General features: G+C 50.9%; 4 protein-coding genes and 1 non-coding gene across 5 annotated transcripts; 2 read left to right on the top strand and 3 right to left on the bottom strand.

The window, feature by feature from the left end:
• Positions 1-1,045: 1,045 nt before the first annotated feature.
• BO94DRAFT_582885 (putative GPI-anchored cell surface glycoprotein) lies at positions 1,046-3,792 on the bottom strand (the record flags this gene model as incomplete). The annotated part of the gene is made up of 3 exons (XM_025615508.1): positions 1,046-3,592; positions 3,659-3,716; positions 3,779-3,792. 3 exons carry the CDS (start codon positions 3,790-3,792, stop codon positions 1,046-1,048), a joined length of 2,619 nt encoding a protein of 872 aa, XP_025470258.1.
• Positions 3,793-4,561: 769 nt separating this feature from the next.
• Positions 4,562-5,824, top strand: BO94DRAFT_532435 (putative oligosaccharyltransferase subunit ribophorin II). Its single transcript, XM_025611119.1, has 4 exons — positions 4,562-4,802; positions 4,872-5,070; positions 5,123-5,407; positions 5,454-5,824. The coding sequence occupies exons 1-4, from the start codon at positions 4,657-4,659 to the stop codon at positions 5,691-5,693; spliced, it is 870 nt and encodes a 289-aa protein (XP_025470257.1). The 5' UTR covers positions 4,562-4,656; the 3' UTR covers positions 5,694-5,824.
• A 203-nt stretch (positions 5,825-6,027) lies between these two features.
• On the top strand, positions 6,028-6,704 carry BO94DRAFT_563896 (uncharacterized protein; the record flags this gene model as incomplete). The annotated part of the gene is made up of 3 exons (XM_025614383.1): positions 6,028-6,099; positions 6,195-6,258; positions 6,307-6,704. The coding sequence occupies 3 exons, from the start codon at positions 6,028-6,030 to the stop codon at positions 6,702-6,704; spliced, it is 534 nt and encodes a 177-aa protein (XP_025470256.1).
• A 1,020-nt stretch (positions 6,705-7,724) lies between these two features.
• Positions 7,725-7,813, bottom strand: BO94DRAFT_t91. Its single transcript has one exon. It is a non-coding gene; the product is annotated as a tRNA-Asp (tRNA).
• Positions 7,814-10,849: 3,036 nt separating this feature from the next.
• Positions 10,850-12,006, bottom strand: BO94DRAFT_344485 (putative short chain dehydrogenase). The gene is made up of 3 exons (XM_025607063.1): positions 11,690-12,006; positions 11,298-11,636; positions 10,850-11,216 (listed from the first exon to the last, which is right to left on the bottom strand). The coding sequence occupies exons 1-3, from the start codon at positions 11,906-11,908 to the stop codon at positions 10,905-10,907; spliced, it is 870 nt and encodes a 289-aa protein (XP_025470255.1). The 5' UTR covers positions 11,909-12,006; the 3' UTR covers positions 10,850-10,904.
• Between the last annotated feature and the right edge of the window lie 5,619 nt (positions 12,007-17,625).

Raw genomic sequence — 17,625 nt, 5'->3', positions numbered from 1 at the left:
TATGCTTCATGAGTAGCTGCGATTCGCGGATGTGGATGTCTGAGGCCATGCAGGCTGAGTAGATACGATGATGGGATAGATTGGAGATGCAGGTCAGGCAACTTCACGAGTAACTGGCTCGCGGGTTGGTGTAGATAATCGAGAGCCACGCGGAAGCCCTGTAGAGAAAGATGAAATGGATCATGATCGTGTTCACAATACTTCAACGATGACAGACTCCTGGGGTTGGTGTAGTAGTCGAGTGCCACGCGGAGCCAATGATGTAACATCAAGGCGTTGTAAAGAGCTTAGAAGTAGAATGCTCGTGATTAAATCACTTGCTCAATGATTTGGTCTGAGAGAAACAACTCCGCGGGTTATAGATTGTTCGAGGCCATGCGGAGTGTTGAGCATGTGAATTGAACTCAATTTGAGATGGTCAAGAAGTAAGTGAGCTATGATCAATCATTCAGTCACACTCGATGATCGTGGAGTTGAATAACTCTGCTTGTATGTAGATGGTCGAGTAACGCAGGAGTGTGATGCTGAACCCTATGCGTTGAGAATTATGTCGAGAAGTGGCTGACCGCAATCCGAATAATCAAGTTGGCTTGATAGACCCCACGGAGGAGATCGTTCGAGTTTCACGCGAATGAGCATATGATGTATTGAGCATCTAGAGATTGAGTGTCGAGAAGCAAGCAGTACGCACACCAACCACAGGACTCGCGGGTAGTATGAAATTGTTCGACGCCACGCAAATGTCGAGAGAGAGATGTATTAACATCCAAGTCGAAGATCGGTTGCAACGAGTCCATGGCCAACAGTCACGCACAAGTCAGAAACGACACCGCGGGTTGATATTGAGGTTTGAGAGTCACGCAATGTTGAAAGGGAAAAATTAGAGATGAGCGCAAGAGTAGATAGATAGATCACCAAAGAGTCAGACCAGATCATTCCGCAGGTTGCCACGGAGCCGAATGTGTGATGTAAAGTCATAGATAACAGCGTCGAGAAGCAAGGGTTGTGAGTCGAGTAATAGATCGGGGGGAGAATTATCGTGGGATCAGGCTTGGGCGTGGTCTGGATCATCCGGCTTGTCGCTAGATCCCCCCTTTTTTCGTGCATTGGCTCGACGTGCCCTCTGCTCAGCATGATTCTGGAATTCGGCCATCAAGGCAGCTGCCGCGCGACGACGAGGACGCCCTCCAGGCGTCGTGCCCAGGTTCGGTTCCGAGGGTCCCGCCTCCGAAGTATCAGATGTCCCATTCGAGGTGTTTTTCTTCGTGTCGGTCCCAGGAGTGGAAGGCGTCGAAGTAGATTCGACGGCAAAATTGCGACGAAGGCCCGACAGCTTGAGAATCTTGGATGGACTGGGCCGCTCCTCCTGACTGGTAGTCTCCGCGGGCGTTTCCTCCATGTCGGAATGATATCGCTTCTTGGTTGCTGCAGCTGCCGCCGCCGCCGCTCCCTTCAGGGTCAGCTTGATTCGCAGCGTCTTGGGCGGCTCGGGGACCGGCGTTGGCTCTCTTCGTCGTCGTTTGGACACCTGGGTATTCTCTGATGCCTCACCACGGCGCCGCTTGCGGGTCGGCTCTTTGGTCCCCTTCACCTCAGTGAGCCCCTCCTTCGCAGCGTTCTCGTCGTGCTGAGCGATCAATGCCTGGATGTAGGCCGCCGTCATCATTCGATCCACGACAATGCCCCTCTTCTTGGCTTCCTTCTGGGCTTTGATCGACGCTTTGACCTCATCGACATTCTCGTAGTAGAAAGTCTGCGCCTCGCGAGGCAGGTTCCGCTCTCCCATGAGCGGCGGAAACCCAAAGATCCTATCCTTTTCCAGTTGCTCATGAGACTTTAAGCGGACTGGGGGCTGGGGGAGTTGCTGGTCTCCATATGTGTTGTTGGGCCGGTACCAGGCGTATCCGGGCCCAACGGTGACCAGCTCCTCGCCAAATTCGTTCAGTTGGCCTGTGTAGATGAAGCCGTCCTCGTCAGTCCATCGGTTGGCGTCAGATGGTGAATGGGGCTTACTTGAACCCCCAGCCCCTGCCTCCGCTGGTGTCTCGGGCTTGGGCTGCGTCTCGCCCTCTTGCTTCTTGGTGAATTCCTGTCGAAGTTCCTCCATCCACACTTCCACTTCTGGCGCCGGTTCAAATTCTGGGGCAAGGGCCACCGCGGCCAGGTCAAGCATCCGGTTCGCGATGACCACTGGATCCAGCTCGACCGCCTGCGTAGCCGGGGCTGGCATGTTGGGCAGCGTCGTGGGTTGATTCACGCGCGCCTTGCCAGCCGAAACCCCAGTTTCCTTCGGAGTGGGGTCTGGCTTCACCGACGGTGTGCGATTCCGACGGAACCGCCGTTCTGACTCTATTGACTCCATGGCTTTGGTAGTGGGCTTTCTGGTGCGTCCCGAAGTACGAGCGGCTGATGTAGTAGTAGAGAAGCTAGCAGTGGGGGACCCTGGAGCATCGAGATTACCATCGAGACCAAAGTTGTTGCGATACATGTCGGAGTGGTAATCGAAAGGGAAGCTTTCACCGTATGGAGTGTTGCCTTCGAGACCCGGGGTGTCCACCTCAAAGCCGGGCGTGGCTTCAAACCCGGTGGCTTTGTCATCAACAGCAGGCGTGCTTTCAATGCTGTCGGCAATCTCCCGGCGGAAGGGTGTGTTGGGGGCTGACAAGTGATCCAAAGATTGGTGGTTAATGGCGGCGTCGGCGGCCAGCTTTCTGGTCGAACGCTGGGGGCGAGAGCTGGTTCTAGTGACGACCGAAGATGTAGGCTTGCGGTTGCTCGCAGTGGCTTCAACTGGCGTCGACTGTGCATTTGCAAAAGACTTGCGTCCATAACGGCGAGATCGGGTGGATGCATTGGTAGGAGTGGAACGAGGCTGCACAGCAGGAGTCGTAGGCTTCGTGCCACTCTGACCGGGAGCTTTAGCGGCAGAGTTTGTAGAAGTCTTGGACTCAAGTCTGACTTGTGCAGGAGTCTTGGTCATCTTGGCACCTTGGGGGTTTCGGCTATGAGAGGGCTGCGGGGTAGAGACAGAAGCACTACTCTCCACCGAAGATGCCTTCTTGTCGCCGTCCAGGCCGTTCAGCTGGGCTGGCATGGACTGGCGGGTCTTACGGCTGGAGACCGAAGTGCTCATGGTGAATGGGTCGTCGTCAGAGTGAGTGTGAATGGTTTTGTGATTGGCTGAAGACGCGTTTGGCGTAGCCAGAGACTTGCGTCGGTCCTGGGGTTTTTTGGAAAGAAAATGATGCAAAGTCGACTGAGACTGCTCAGGTCGCGACTTTGGCTTGGAAGTGGAGGCAGTGGGAGTCGCCAGGTGAACGGCTTCACTGCTATTCAGGGCTGACTTTCGCTGGCGGTCTCGTTTTCTAGACACGCTGGTCTGTAGAGATGCCGGGTTCTCTGTAGGCTCTTGAGACGTCACGTTCTTCTCGTCTTGGGCGACGGAGCGTTGCGTCTTGCGGCGTTTTGCAGAGGGAAAAGATTCTTCAAAAGAGGTGGTGAGGGGCGTGGGAGGCAAAGAGTACGATGAGTGGGATTCGGGTTCGCGGGTGGTTTTACGTGAAGCACGAGACGAACTGCGTCGGGTTTCTCTCTAAGAACGGTTAATATTGGAGAGAAAGTGATGCAGAGGAAGAAGAAGAAGAAGAAAAAGAAGTACCGGAGTCGAATCCAGAGGAAAAGCAGCGGGTGAACCGAAATCCCTCGCGAGTGAAGCCCTACCAACCACTAGTGTTGTTAGTAACCATTGCAGTGAATGAGTCCATTCACTCAACATCACACGCCCGCAGCCATAACACAGGTCGGTCGGCTTACTTGTTTGTTGTCCGCCGTGCGCAATCGCTCCCTCCTCAGCAACCTAATTATACGGATGGTTCCCCGTTCCGGATTATGCCACGACTAAGACCTCGGAGGCAACGGGCGGGTGACCAGCGAACTGGGGCGGTTTCTCTTGCGATCAGGGGGCTTGGATCGGAAAGGCAATGCGACGGGAGTTCTGTGTTCGTCGAGCCTGTGAGTTGAGGGGTTGTCAGTGAATGGATGCCGACGACGATCCGGAAAACGGAGACAAGCAGGAGCGGCACCTCCTGGAAACCGACCCCGTGCACGAGCGACCCACGGGGCATCCAAAACACCCAGAGGCTTCCCCACGTACCAGTAACCAGCTATCCTCGGTGGAATTGTAACCACGACCGTCCCAATCTATCTGTCGAGGCCGGAGTCCAGGGTGGTCGTCGGTGAAGCGGAGGCGAGGAGTTGGAACGCAAAGGCAAGCAGCAGGCGCAGGGGGCTCCCGGGGCTAGAGAAAAAGCCTGAAAGGCATGGTGCGACAGCAAAGGAGCGACGAGCGAGCCAGTCGAGGATCTCCGGGATCGCGACAGTGGCAGGCAAACCCGATAGTCCGGAGAGGAGGAGGAAGAAATGTTTGGCAGCCCGAACTCCATCGAGACGCCGGGAAATTAGGGCTTGCGCCGGTAAGGCGGGCGGTCACTGGACCGCCGCTTGCCCCAAAGCCGCGGGCGCTTATCTTAGCGCATCTTCTCTTTGCCGTCGCCCGACCTTCGTCAAGTCCTACAACAGCTACAGCTCCCTCGTCCCGGTCCTTGCCATCCCTCCTCTTTTTTGTCCCTCGGTCTCCGGTCGAGTCTCTCGTTCACCATGCAGCTGTGGCATTCCGTCCTCCAGCTGTTCTTGCTGGCTTCTGCCGCCATCCCGACCGCGACCGCCTCCACATGGGGATTTACTGATGCCACCGTGTCAGTTAACACCAAGGGCGCTGGTGTCGGTACTGGCGTGAAGGAAACGTACGCATTGCTTCTACACTGTCCTTTGGGTTAATTGAAAGTCTGGCTCATCGTTGTTCCAATTGACAGGATCCCCGATAACAACGCTCTCTCCAAGCCCGTCGCCTTCGGATCCGCCGATACCTTGAAAGTGACCCTGACAGCTCAGGAAGGACGCGCTGGGAAGCACGCCCACCAGGTGTTCCTGCTCCTCCAGGACCCGGAGACTGGACTGGACATTTCATACCCGTTCAACGTGAAGGACAATGGCAAGTCCAGACTCGACCTGGTAGGTGACGGAGTCCCGTAGAGCCATGACACAGCTGACGACGTGTCCTCAGACCCAGAAAGACCTTCCCGTTCAATTCCTGTCCGCCTCTGAGCCTCTTGATGCCCGATTCCTGATCGGATCCTTCGGTGACGCGGACGCATACAATGGCGCTGCCTTTCAGCTAGCGGTGACCCGCAACCCGGACGAGCCTGTGCCGACCGTCGAGGTTTCGCGGTACGGAAAGCTCCCTGAGATCCACCATATTTTCAAGGCCGATGCGCAGAGCCCGCCGGTGGTGATTTCTCTGGCTTTTGTCGCGATGGTGCTCGCTACTCTGCCTGTTCTCGGTGGTGTGGTAGGTTTCTCCTATACCTGTGCAACTACATGTCTAACTGATCTAGTGGCTTTTCCTCGGCGCCAACGTCAACCACCTGCCTACAGCATTGAAGTCGGCCCCTCTTCCTCACGCCGTGTTTCTCGGCTCCCTTCTGTCCATCGAGGGCATCTTCTTCCTGTACTATACCTCCTGGACTCTGTTCCAGATTCTCCCGGCTGTCGCAGTGGTCGGAACTGTTGCATTCATCAGCGGCAGCCGTGCTCTGGGCGAGGTCCAGGGCAGACGGTTCGCCGGACTGCGGTAAACACCAGTCTGGACTACTGGTGAGACTATTGATCCATTGTGGAACGGCTTGAGATAAGCCTGTATGACTGTAGGAGTAATCAGCTATGAATGGAAGATGGACTCGTGCATACCCTCAACAATATGATACAGAATATAGAGTAGACAGTACAGGGGCATGAAAAGAACAAGTAACCATACGTAAAAGCTGACGTCACCCGCACGGCTAGCCAGCATCCCAAAGCGGCTAGCCGGCCCGATGGTGCAGCCATCTTTACAGTTTATTACAGAGTCCGCTTCATTTGCTTCAACTCCACACCCCAGATTCACCCAATCCATACACATTACACACACTCATGGGCTCCTCAGCCTCCAAGCCCGTGAGATCCGCCGCCCAAGCGGCTCGACGGCAATATCCCAAACAACCCGTTTCTCCTCCAACAGCCCCCCAATCAGCATCCAAGCCCAAACAATCACAACCACCATCACCATCACCACAAGCTCAGACACCACCACCACCCAGACCCTCCCAACCTCAAGGCCCAACCTACCATTCCAAAGAACCCCCTCAACCCAACGCTCAACAGGTACATCCTCCCTCCCCTCCTTCCCCAAACCCTAACACCACTAACAAGAATCTGCAAAAACAGCAATCGACCTCGACGGCCGCGATCCCGACTTCGCCGCCTCCCTTCGCACCATCGGCCCCGTGACCCCCAACCCAACATACTCTCCCAGCAGCACCTTCACGCATCAACCCGCGCCAACCGTCTTCCCACCAGCCACTAACCCCGCATTATTGGTTTTCTCGTCTCGACAGCGCATTACCAAGGCGGCGGAGCAGGAGGCGGAAGCGATGGGGAAAATGGATTTCCAGGGAAGGGAGTTTCTGGATGCGTTGACTATAAGGCAGGTTTTGGCGATGAGGGATAGGCAGGGTCTAGGGGAGAGGGAGATTGAGAGGGTGTTGAGGTTGAAGAAGGGTGTGGTGGGGAAGTTGGGTGTGAGGGGGGTGGTTGGGGATATTGGTTGATTTATTACTTAGATGTGTTTGGGGTTTGGGAGGGGGGAGGGGGAGTATTGTACGATATATGAGTTGTAGGGGAGGGAATGAATATATGTATGTTTATGTCATGGTTTGGAATGGGTTGTGGTGCGTGGTGTAGATGGTTTGGGATGTTGAGGGTTGGAAGAAGAGTTATTGCATGGGGTGGCTTTTGCATGGTTGTCTAGCCTCAAGGACGTTATTTGCTGAAGTGATGCCATGGTCTCATCCACCATTGTGAGATAAAAGTGTACTACACGAGGAAGAGTCGGCCTTCAGGATATGCTTAGTTCATAATTAAGCAGGCCCGGATGGAAAGCCCTACCTACCTACCTACCTATCTTTCTCTTACCAGCGGTATAAACCAAACCGCTTGGTCATCCAACCAATTGAAGTTGCAAACCAATATTGCCGGGATTAAACGGGATTGTTCATCTATCCTAGTTGAAACGTTTATCAATCTTCATTGGCCCGAATTCTAACATGTCCTGAATGAACCATGTAGTTGACATTAACAAGCTCCTGATCAGAGACTACAGAACATCAATGCAGATGCACAACCGACAAAACAATAGATATCCGTTCCTTCTTGCTCACGCCCATGGTTTAGAGAAACCATGTGTAATAAGTAAGTAGTCATCATCTTGGAATGCTTGCTACTACTAACTTTTACCAACCACCTTCAGGCCCAGCTCCAATATCTCTTTTGGACAGAGTAGATACCCGCCGTTAGAGTAGTCAACCTTGTCGGTCTACTTTTGTGATAACTACTAGTACTATTTCGAAAGATAGGGATTGTAGTATGAGACATATATTATCTTACTGTAAATAGTTGCATACTCTCCAGCATGAATTGAGATCAAAAATCCTTCTGAAAACATTTTTTCAACTCACTGACTTTCCTCAAGCAACGAGAACATCACACATTACATAGAACCTGCGCCCAAAAAAAAGATATTCCCACTTCCACGACACAGTTTCTAGGGGAAGGAAAAAAGAAAAAGAAATCTCCCCGACTGGGAGTCGAACCCAGGTCTCCCGCGCTTGTTCCTGTTAGGATTGACAAGCGGAAATCATGACCGTTAGACCATCGAGGATTTGTTGTTGTGAGCATCTTAAATTTAAGTTATATGTTTCTGTTATTGAAGAATAGGGCTCATATGACGGTTTATTCCTCAACGTCACTATCTTATGTACACGATTGGTATTCCACCTTGTACAACATTCTATAATAATTGGATTTAATGTGAGGGTTGTATCGGGGTATAGGGAGGAAAACAGTATTTTTGGGGAGAAGGTAGGGTCCTGTCCTAAAGCGTAGTGTGATGTTTTCGACTGGACCTTCACGTCTCGGGTCTGATTGAGTGTGACTTCAAAATGCGTCTCAAGGAATCTAACATCCTTATGTATTGGTTTGTCTATGCTTGATGGAGGGATACCACTGTATTTGACTGCTTACGGAGTACAGGAAGGGAGATGACAAGAGAAGAGAAGGACAAGGAATGGTGAGGAAGATTAAAGTTCGCATGTCATTTCGTGTGATATGGATCCTCTCCTAGGGAATATGTATTGAATATTCTATTATTTAAAGTTACTACGCAAATTTTAAGAGTCCTCTCTCTCTGTCTCTCTCTCTATCTATATTCTGCTATTCTTCCTCGATCCTTTCTTATCCCCTTCCCAACCCTCAACACCATCTTCACATGCCTCAACCCCAACGACACCGTCTCCTGCCTAGCCAACAACCTCGCAGTTTTAACAACATTATTGATCTGCCTTCCATTCATCTCAATCCCCGCCAACGTCTCCAACTCCTTTTCACTCAACCCACTCTTCGACTCCCCCAGTCCCATCTGAGTAAACGTCTTCCACACATGAAGGTCGTCGGAGCGATAGAGTTGTTAGATTTCTGCTCGCATGCCGCGATGGATATCGGGGGTGTAGTCGGGGTCGACGCTCATCTCGGACTGACTTGGTTAGATTGTGTTATGCATTGGTTGATGATGGACGTACTAGGTTGCTGCTGGAGGATGCAGCGCTTCTGTGGTAAATGAGAGAACTTCCATCGTCTGACATGTTGGGATGCGTCTTGTTGTTAATGCCAATTGACAATGCAAAAGGAGGTACTAGTTTGAGTGTGTACAGAGTGATTGTTATATATATTAAAGATATTAGGCTACCAATGCTTGTCAATCAAAAGGCGTGCACGCCAAGGCTGACACCATCGTCGTGGAAGCAATCCTTCGTGCTGCCCAATCAATAGGAGAGGCTAATCTGTACTAAGAGTATTAGCCTGGGTACTTTTATTGATCTAATCTAAGAGATAGATGACAGCAATGAAGAGTATTCTAATCCATAACGAATATGTTATTGATAATCCGGATGCTATAACCTCGAAAAGTTACTATCTGATGATAGAAATATGAAAAGGCAGATCTCATAGACCGATTTGAGAACAAGACATTGGATCTAAACAGTATCTCCGATTGTATATTAAATAGTAGGTAGACCAGAATAGTGATATGAACATAATTATCTGATGGCATGTCTCAGAACATTCCTCAGACCCATTCTTATATCCGACTCCATAGGCCATTCACAGAGCTGTAGCCACATCCCAGCCACAATTCACCAGATTACTCCACGCAAGTATTTATGCCACAGACACCAAGCCATTAGACGGAATTGCCTATTTGGTCTTCTACAGATCTCTAGCTAACAAGACATGAGATATATCACAAGACATCACTAACACATTATCCGGTAAGTAAGTATGTAGGTATAGGTAAGTATGCCGAATACCCGTGCGAACAACCTCAATCAAATACAATCTACCAATCTAGACGAAATATTTTGTTAACCTATCTCGTGATAATATTTTACCCCATCCAGAAGACGATACACACATCTTGATGCCTAATCTAGATACTCGCCTCGTGGCTCGATCTATGACGCCGAGTGTGGGTTATGATTCGACTATGGGATCTAGAGTTTAGTTTGGGGGTTCACGTGGTAGGCCCGTGATGTTTAATTTGTGGGGTTGGTGAGATCAATCTCATCTGTGTGTGGGTTTGGATGTTAGTGGTGTCTTAGGTGAGATGCTCGGTTGGGATCGGATCTTACTTCTAGTAATATAGACGGTTGACATTGATTACTAGAGTATAAATCCCCAGATGATCTATAGCCCGCAGTCACTTGATTTCCCCGGATCATTGTCAGCAGATACAACTTAGATCCTCCATACTAAATTTAATATCTACCTATTTGGCCTGCTTACTCTTACTAGCTACTAACCACCCAGAGAGAAAATCCCGACTCATGTGCGTCAAACCTAATCCATCCCAATCATCCTAACTATCCCTTCAATCTCCATATAACAAGACAACAACCCCAGCGTTACTTCTCCGGCCGAGCGAACTTCAACCTTCTCAACTACCTACTTCCAAATCAAATCCTAATCTACATTTACAGATAATCCAGCTAAATACTCGATCGTAGTTGAACTCGTACTATAATCCTGTCTTTAACTTTCCCCAACCATGGAGAACTCCACCCTCGATGTCACGTTCGTCCACCCGCAACCCTGGTTGATGAATGCGGGGTTGATCATCATCTATTTAAGTGGGGTAGGCGATTTCCCCGGGTTGTGGGCTTGGCGTAGTTCTCGATACGAATATTCCAACTATTAATATCTTTGGTGGTAGGTAGCTGTATTAGGGTTGGTGCGTAATGTTGTCTTGGTTGGTGTGTGTGTAGGATAGCTTTGGTTGGTTGGGGATGGTGAAGTTGGTGGGGTCATGTGTGATCCGATGTGGTGGCTGGGTGTGTCGGATCTGCGCGCTAAGTGGTACACTTGGGTAACTTTGTTTATGGAGGGGAGGGTTATTGGTTGTTGGGATGGTGATGGTGGGGTTGGTTGATGGTATTGATTAGGTTGGAAGAGGTATATGTAGATAGGATACTAAGTACAGTAGTAGCTCTAGGTAGTGATCAACCCAATCGTTCCCCAGACACCAAAACGCTAAGAAATAAAACTTCGCCTCCAGGTGGCAGACGTCATGATAAACCAATAAGATGAGGCTTGCTCCCAACGCCATGCGATATCAGGTGCTGTTAGTATAATATGGATGAGAAATGATGTAATGCAGACCACGGAGTGGCCGAATCAAGGCACATAGGGAGAGTTCATCACCATGCGGCGTGGCCACCATCCATGCGAAGGTCGCTGCCAGTCATGAAGCTGCTGGCGTCGCTCAGGAGGAACACAGCCGCACCGCGGTATTCATTAGGGGTGGATAGCCGGCCGAGCATGTTCTGTTTGGGCCACTCGTCCCGGCGCTCGGGGTACTGCACGAATAGCTTCTCGACCATCGCGGTCACGATGTAGCCTGGCGAGATGGTGTTGACCCGGATGTTGTACTGTCCCCACTCCATGGCAAGGTTGCGACCAAGCTGGAGCACTGCAGCCTTACTAGCATTGTATGCGGGGCAGATGAGACCCTGGGCGATGAGTCAGTTGTTGTACAAGGACAGAACCGAGTAAAGCGGGGAAGCCAGTAGGGCTAGGTGACAGGGTCATACCCGATTGGCAACGGTGCCACTCATGCTCGCAATTAGTGCGATGCTGCCTCCATCTCCGAAGCGAATCATCTGCTTGGCAACTGCCTGAGCGGTCATGAACACCCCCGTGACGTTCACCTCGAACATGGTGTTGGAGTCCTGAGCCGTGTACTCCAGCGCAGGGGTCTCTTGTTGGATACCAGCCGCCGCCACCAAACCATCCAGGCGACCTTCAGTATCGGCAATGGCTTCAATTGCTGTGTTCAACAGTTCTGTGTCACGCACGTCAATGCGACGGTAGTGGAGCTCGGTGCCCAGTTCCTCCAAAGCGCGCTGCTGGATCACGTAAAATTCGGGAGACTAGAAGAAGGACATGTTAGAAAGGATTGTGAGGCCTGCTTCTGGACACTTACGGGTTCCTCCAGACGGTCAAGAGCGTACACCTTGGCACCGGCTTCCAGAAGGGCCTCAGCTTGGGTCAGACCCAGGCCACGGGCAGCTCCGGAGACACAGACAACCTTTCCAGCCAGGCTGAACTCGGGCATCCTGGACTTGGAGCCGAGACATGGACCATCCTGTACAACGGGGACAGGAGCGGGGGCAATATCAGTGGTGTCAAAGGAGACAGACATTGTGTATATAGTAGAGTTACTCGAAGGATGATGAGATTAATATTCTTAGACGTAACAGACAAGTATAGGAAGGTCAACTGTAAATTGCGAGTGAGAGTAGATAAGACGACTATCGATGATGACAAGAGTTCCATGCCATGGGCGAGCCTCTTAAATATTTCACGATGGCCAGGGGTGAGTGTTGGCTCAGAGGCCATCAGGGCTCATGTGAGCAACCGGAAATTGGAACGAGCCCCCAAGAAAGAATAGCTGCGAGGGAGAGGTGGATGTGGTCCAGACCCGGGGAATGCGTGGGCGGATTGGGATAGAGGGAGACTGTCAGGTTCCACCAGCTGGTCATTCGACTTTGTTCGTGGCAAGGCCTGCAGCATCGTCCGGCATTGTAGCCGACCATTCCTCGATGTCTGCCAGGTAGATGGCTACATGCGTAGACTCATCTGCTTTCCAACCGGGTATTACATGGTGACAAGAAGACTTTCCTTCCCCCGCACATACTGGGAGTCAAGTAAAGAGTATGGCCAATAGGGGCTCATATCCACGGGTGACGAGGTTAAATCATGATGAAGTAACGATACGGCCGTGAAGGCATCGTGAGTCCAAGGAGCGTCGGTCTTACAGCATAGCCAGGAAATGGTACAGCGATACCGACGAGAACAGCAGGCAAGTCCATCGGCCATGTCACCGGAGTGGTGGCACCGTGGAGCTCGGGTTGCCTAAACCAGCAACCCGGGGATGGGGCAAAAGTGGGCTCGGCGGGCGGGAGAAAAAGCTCCCCAGAGCTGGATGGCAGAACCACTTCCCATGCCAGTCACGGGGCCTGGGCAGTCCTGGAAGCTCCAATCCATCAGTCGAACATTCGATGCCGGGTCACGCGCCCTTCGGAGATCATCCCTCATGCATCTTCCTAGGGATGAACACTTCGATGATCGCCCCCATGGCAGCTGTTTGTGTCTGTACCACTCCACGCAGCAAGCTTATCACAGATCCACCTCCCCCTATTGGTCATATCTTCTTGTACCTTAGCCTGTGATGCTTTTCAAATTTCCATCCCAACTCCCGGTTCGCGACATCCCCACCATCCCTGATTCCCATCGCTGAGACTGGAGCAGGCCATACCATGCATTATCAATTTATCCAGGCTCAAACACGTCGAGATTAGCTCCCGTGCATGATCACGCCTCCAGCCACAATCATTGAGATGAGGGGGAGCGTGGTCTAAGAATAGGTGTCTACATGGCCGGTCCGTTGGAACAGGAACCGTGCCTTGCTTTCCCGGATGCTCAGAGCCATAATTGCCATACCAGATATGGTACTTGGCCCCTGCTTCTGCTCACGATGTTGTTGAGGCCCAACTCCAAATGTAGAGCAGCCGGCCACCGAGCCGGATCCGTGGGGTTGCCATGTGATCATCATATTTTTTCATGCTGAAAGGCCTCCCTATCTGAGGAAAAGTGTAACCATTGGGGCCACTCTCTTACCCTTCTGGGACTCCCGGGTTGCCGTGGCTTTTCTGCCTGAAAGATTGGGCGTTCGGCCCCGGAATTCTGCCCCATACCCGCATCTCCATCGGCTGCATCTGGTCCCGTGAGCATGTTAATTTGGATTATTGATATCCGGGAGCTTAAGCTAGGTTATTGACCAATGATGTCGGTTCCGGAGAATGCGGGTTGGCATCTTCATGCTGATTATTAGTGTTATCGCTGGCCCTACCTATCTTCAGTAATAGATGAGCCGAACAAGTCATGAGTCCAGATGCACCATCGGATATGCAGCCTTGGGTTTGTCCTTGTCGAGCCTGCATCCGGAAGTATAACCCGTACACAGAACGAAGTGTCATCCACCCTATTCCAGGGTCTCAGTACACGTACTGTGTAGGGGGATTGAAAGACGAAAGCCCCTTGTATCAGTAGTCTACTATGCGGATGAGCAGACAATTCATAAGGCAATGATCGACTGGGGGTGACTGCGGTGACAGTTGCAGACTGCCGGGGGGATCGATGGGGTTGGTCTGTGCCACTGCCCCTGGCAAGCCTAACTGGATCGGGTCCTCCGCGGGCGTGTGACCAGCAAGAAATTACTCCACTGCATCTAGTTTATTACATCCTGCTTTTCCCATCCGCTGTTCATACTAAACATCTTCCATCCCGACTGGAATCTGGCATGGCTGACGTGTCCTCGCTCGCACTGTCGCTCTTGCTTCTACTAAACTTCCGGTGCTGCTCGTGGCTTTAGTCTCAGTACGAGGGTACATCTACCCCGCTCGAGTTGATATCCCCAAGAACGAACGAATAATCGGACCTGCTAGAACATTCTATATGCATACCCCGGTCAGTCCAGACCGGTCGTGTCTGTGCGATCGTCAGGGACGTCTGCTTTCCTGCCCGAGCTTGCTGGGAGCGCCGGATCTGGTGCCGTCACATGCCTGAGAGATAACGGGGTTGAAGCCGGTATTGCAGCCAACTAGCATCTTCTCGGAAATACCGTATCTATACCTCATTGTATCTCTCTTCTGTACTCAAGATACCTGCTCGATTGTGTTTCTGCTTCATTGGCAAATTGTCAGTCTTATCTACCGATTATCTGCCCCTAGATGCATCTGCTTAGTCTTGTACTATAAACTACCAAGTCATTCCTACGGCAAGTTCATGAGATTCAGCATAGAATTTAGCGATGATCTCCATTATATTCCATGAATCAGATTAATCTTTCAAGGTAGTAGTAATAAGCCATTCATCTGTAGGTATCAGTGAATGTGAAGCAAATCCCTCGGAGGTTTCATGGAATGCGAGCCAATCACGTCTCCTGCCTTAACAAGCGGAACATCCCAGCGGACTCTTCCTGTCGTTAACCTCCTTCTGTCACTCTAGGTACAGACTGCATCTTGAGCACGGAAATTGCCAGGCTTTGGAGGGCAGTGGCCGTCATTCCTCGAAACGAAGCCCTAGAGAAATTCTATATCAAACTTTATATAAGGCGCACCTTCCTCATCTTCTGTTGTGTCCCCTCTTCCTCTGTATATTCGAGCCCGTCTGGCTTCACTTGCAGAGGGAGTTCCCCCCAAGGGAGCTCTCGTGTACAGCAAACATGTTGATACCGGATATATGAACCTACCTTGAGTATCTGCGGCATGTTCTCAAATATACCACTACGGGAGCACAAGGCGACATGCTTCTCGTCCCTCCTAACATATAAAGTACGACAACATCCTGACAGATGCTGGGCTTTCATAAGGTCAGCGTCATTATCTCACCTCGAGCCCAGGAGTTTTCTGTCGGCGGTTTTGAGCTATAGCTGCTACTCTCTATATCATCTCTACTATCTGCGGGGTTAGTACTGGCACGACTTGTACCTGAGGTACGATTACAAACAGGAACTGCGAAGAGGCCTTTACATGGTATATAACAAATCCAAGTGCTGGGTTTCTTGCCCATGATTACAGGTGCCCTTTCAAAGTACAGCGGCCCACACTTCTAACTCCATAGCACTGCAGAATAAAAGCCATACCTTCCTTCGGACATGGTCAGGGGTTCCTAGGGGAAGCGAAACAATTCTCAATCGCACTATATCTCATGCGTTATAAGCTCTTGAACCAGATGATAGTTCTATGTCCACCATGCTTACTGTCATCCGAGATGGCCATTATGATATGGACAATCTCATGCCCGATAATGTGACTCTCGCAGAGTTGTGCTACGAGCTCTAACCCCCTTCTGGCATCCGTATAGGGAGATTTTATGGGCCGATCGGGTTTGCTATCCTCTACGACCGATGGCTGTCCCGAGGCTTCTCCTAGAGAGTGGTCATATATAACAATTGCATGAAGGGGTTTATCTAAAGCTGACACCATATACAACAAGAGATGCTCAAAATGTGACAACCTGATCGAGAGCCTGACGGAGAAGCCCGACTCATGCCGACAATATGAGAATGCTTCAGCATAATACAATGTTATCCGTTGTTTATTTCAGCATGTGCCATCAGTGGATGGACAAGAACATCGACGAGTGGTGTGGCATGGAAAGAGTGGTCCTATTCACGATGAATGGGTGCAAGGCTGGGGAAGAAGCCGACAACTTTGTGGTTTGAAAGATGGAGGATCTGAAAGATTACGACAAGGTTCTCACCTAGTGAAGAGCATGTGATCATCCACATCACAAGATATTCTCACCGTTCCGCCCGTTTGCTTCACTTCACTTATATTATCTCGAGAAGATTGGAGACCCCGCTGAACCCTGAGCATCAATGCTTGGAGAATGCCATCTGGCTCTGCTTCGAAGCAGACAGACTCTCAGAGTACATTGCGGGGGTTGCCCGCTGCACAATGGAAGAGACCCCCCACGATATCAATCCGAGGACTATATGCATTGGAAGGATGAATTGGCTTCGCTCTGACATTTTCCGCCGCTATCGCGAGGAAGAATTCAAGTTACAGCACATGCTGCTGTTTCTGTTTCAGATCACGATGCATTTTCTCACGATAGGCAGGCATATAACCGACCAAATTTCGGTGGCTTCCTTGGTTCCGGTACTCAGTCTTCCAGTGTCAGTAATCTCACTCTGTTATTGGCCACACCTATTGCCTGCCCATGAACAGTCCTACCCAGCCTGCAATACTTCCGGAAAGCACTGGACAGGAGATGTGTGGTCTTGGCCTGTCTTCGGAAAAGACACGACGGAGCTTCATACTTTTCCAGAGTATCAGTGCTGACATGTTATCACTGTTTCTTGGCTTTTCTTGAGAGAAATGGACACAGATGTCTTGATGAACACGAAGAGATTATCAGTGCCAAGTATTCTTTTTTCATTTATCCTTTCATTTTCCTCTCCTCAGGGGTTATCTATATACTCAACCACCTTCACATCGGACTTATACACCTATAAACGAATCGAAGCTTCGGGCTCAGATTCTGGAATTCAGTTACGACATCAGATGGGCTTCCCATGCGGAGATGAAGAAACAGATCAACTGGAACTTGCTCGGTACAGAGCAAGAAAAGGCGTGGCCGAGCAAAATAACAAACGCTGGCAACGGCTCGAAAGTGATGCTCCCCCTAGCGGCCTGGAAGTCTAGTACCCCGAGTCTCTTGATTTCTGGTTGGGGGTACTTTCATACAACCTGTACGCCTACATCGCGCGCAAGGCATCCTCATGAAAAGACAAGGGTGGTTGCGCATTCAGCCATCAACCTGGGAGTGTTTGAATGGTCTCCAGACAGAGGCTGGCTCTGCCCCTTGATGCCAATAGTGGACTTCGTCATGACGGAATTCGATGACCCTGGGTTCCTGCGGTGATCGCATTATTTTCTGTCCCAAGATGGGCTTTTGCGGTGACCTAGATGGGGCTGGATCTGGGATCGTCAATTGGAAGGACGGAAAAGGAAGTCCCGCGTTGGACTCAACAGGCCCCCTAAAGAGAAGGAGAGTACTGAACCGGGCATTTGTTGTGTGCTCGTGCATGCGAGAGACAGACAATCTGAATCAATTGGCGAAGAAAAGAGCCCCGCGCTGAGACTGAAGACTACGCACAACATCAATGTCTCCAGTTCCCTAACAATCAAAGGTCGCAAATCAAAGGGATCTTCGACTGGAAATGGACCAGGCGCATACACGAGACACCACCTTTAGCCTGGATGGGCCGGTCAAAGCGGGAGGCACATCTGTGAAGCAGCTGCAGCAAAAAGGTTCAGACTCAGAAGTACAAAAAGCGTATTACGGGCT

This window comes from Aspergillus sclerotioniger (assembly GCF_003184525.1).
Source record: "Aspergillus sclerotioniger CBS 115572 chromosome Unknown BO94scaffold_6, whole genome shotgun sequence".
NCBI lineage: Eukaryota > Fungi > Ascomycota > Eurotiomycetes > Eurotiales > Aspergillaceae > Aspergillus > Aspergillus sclerotioniger.
Note: the sequence above shows the minus strand (reverse complement) of the source record. Positions and strands in the feature narration are given on the sequence as shown.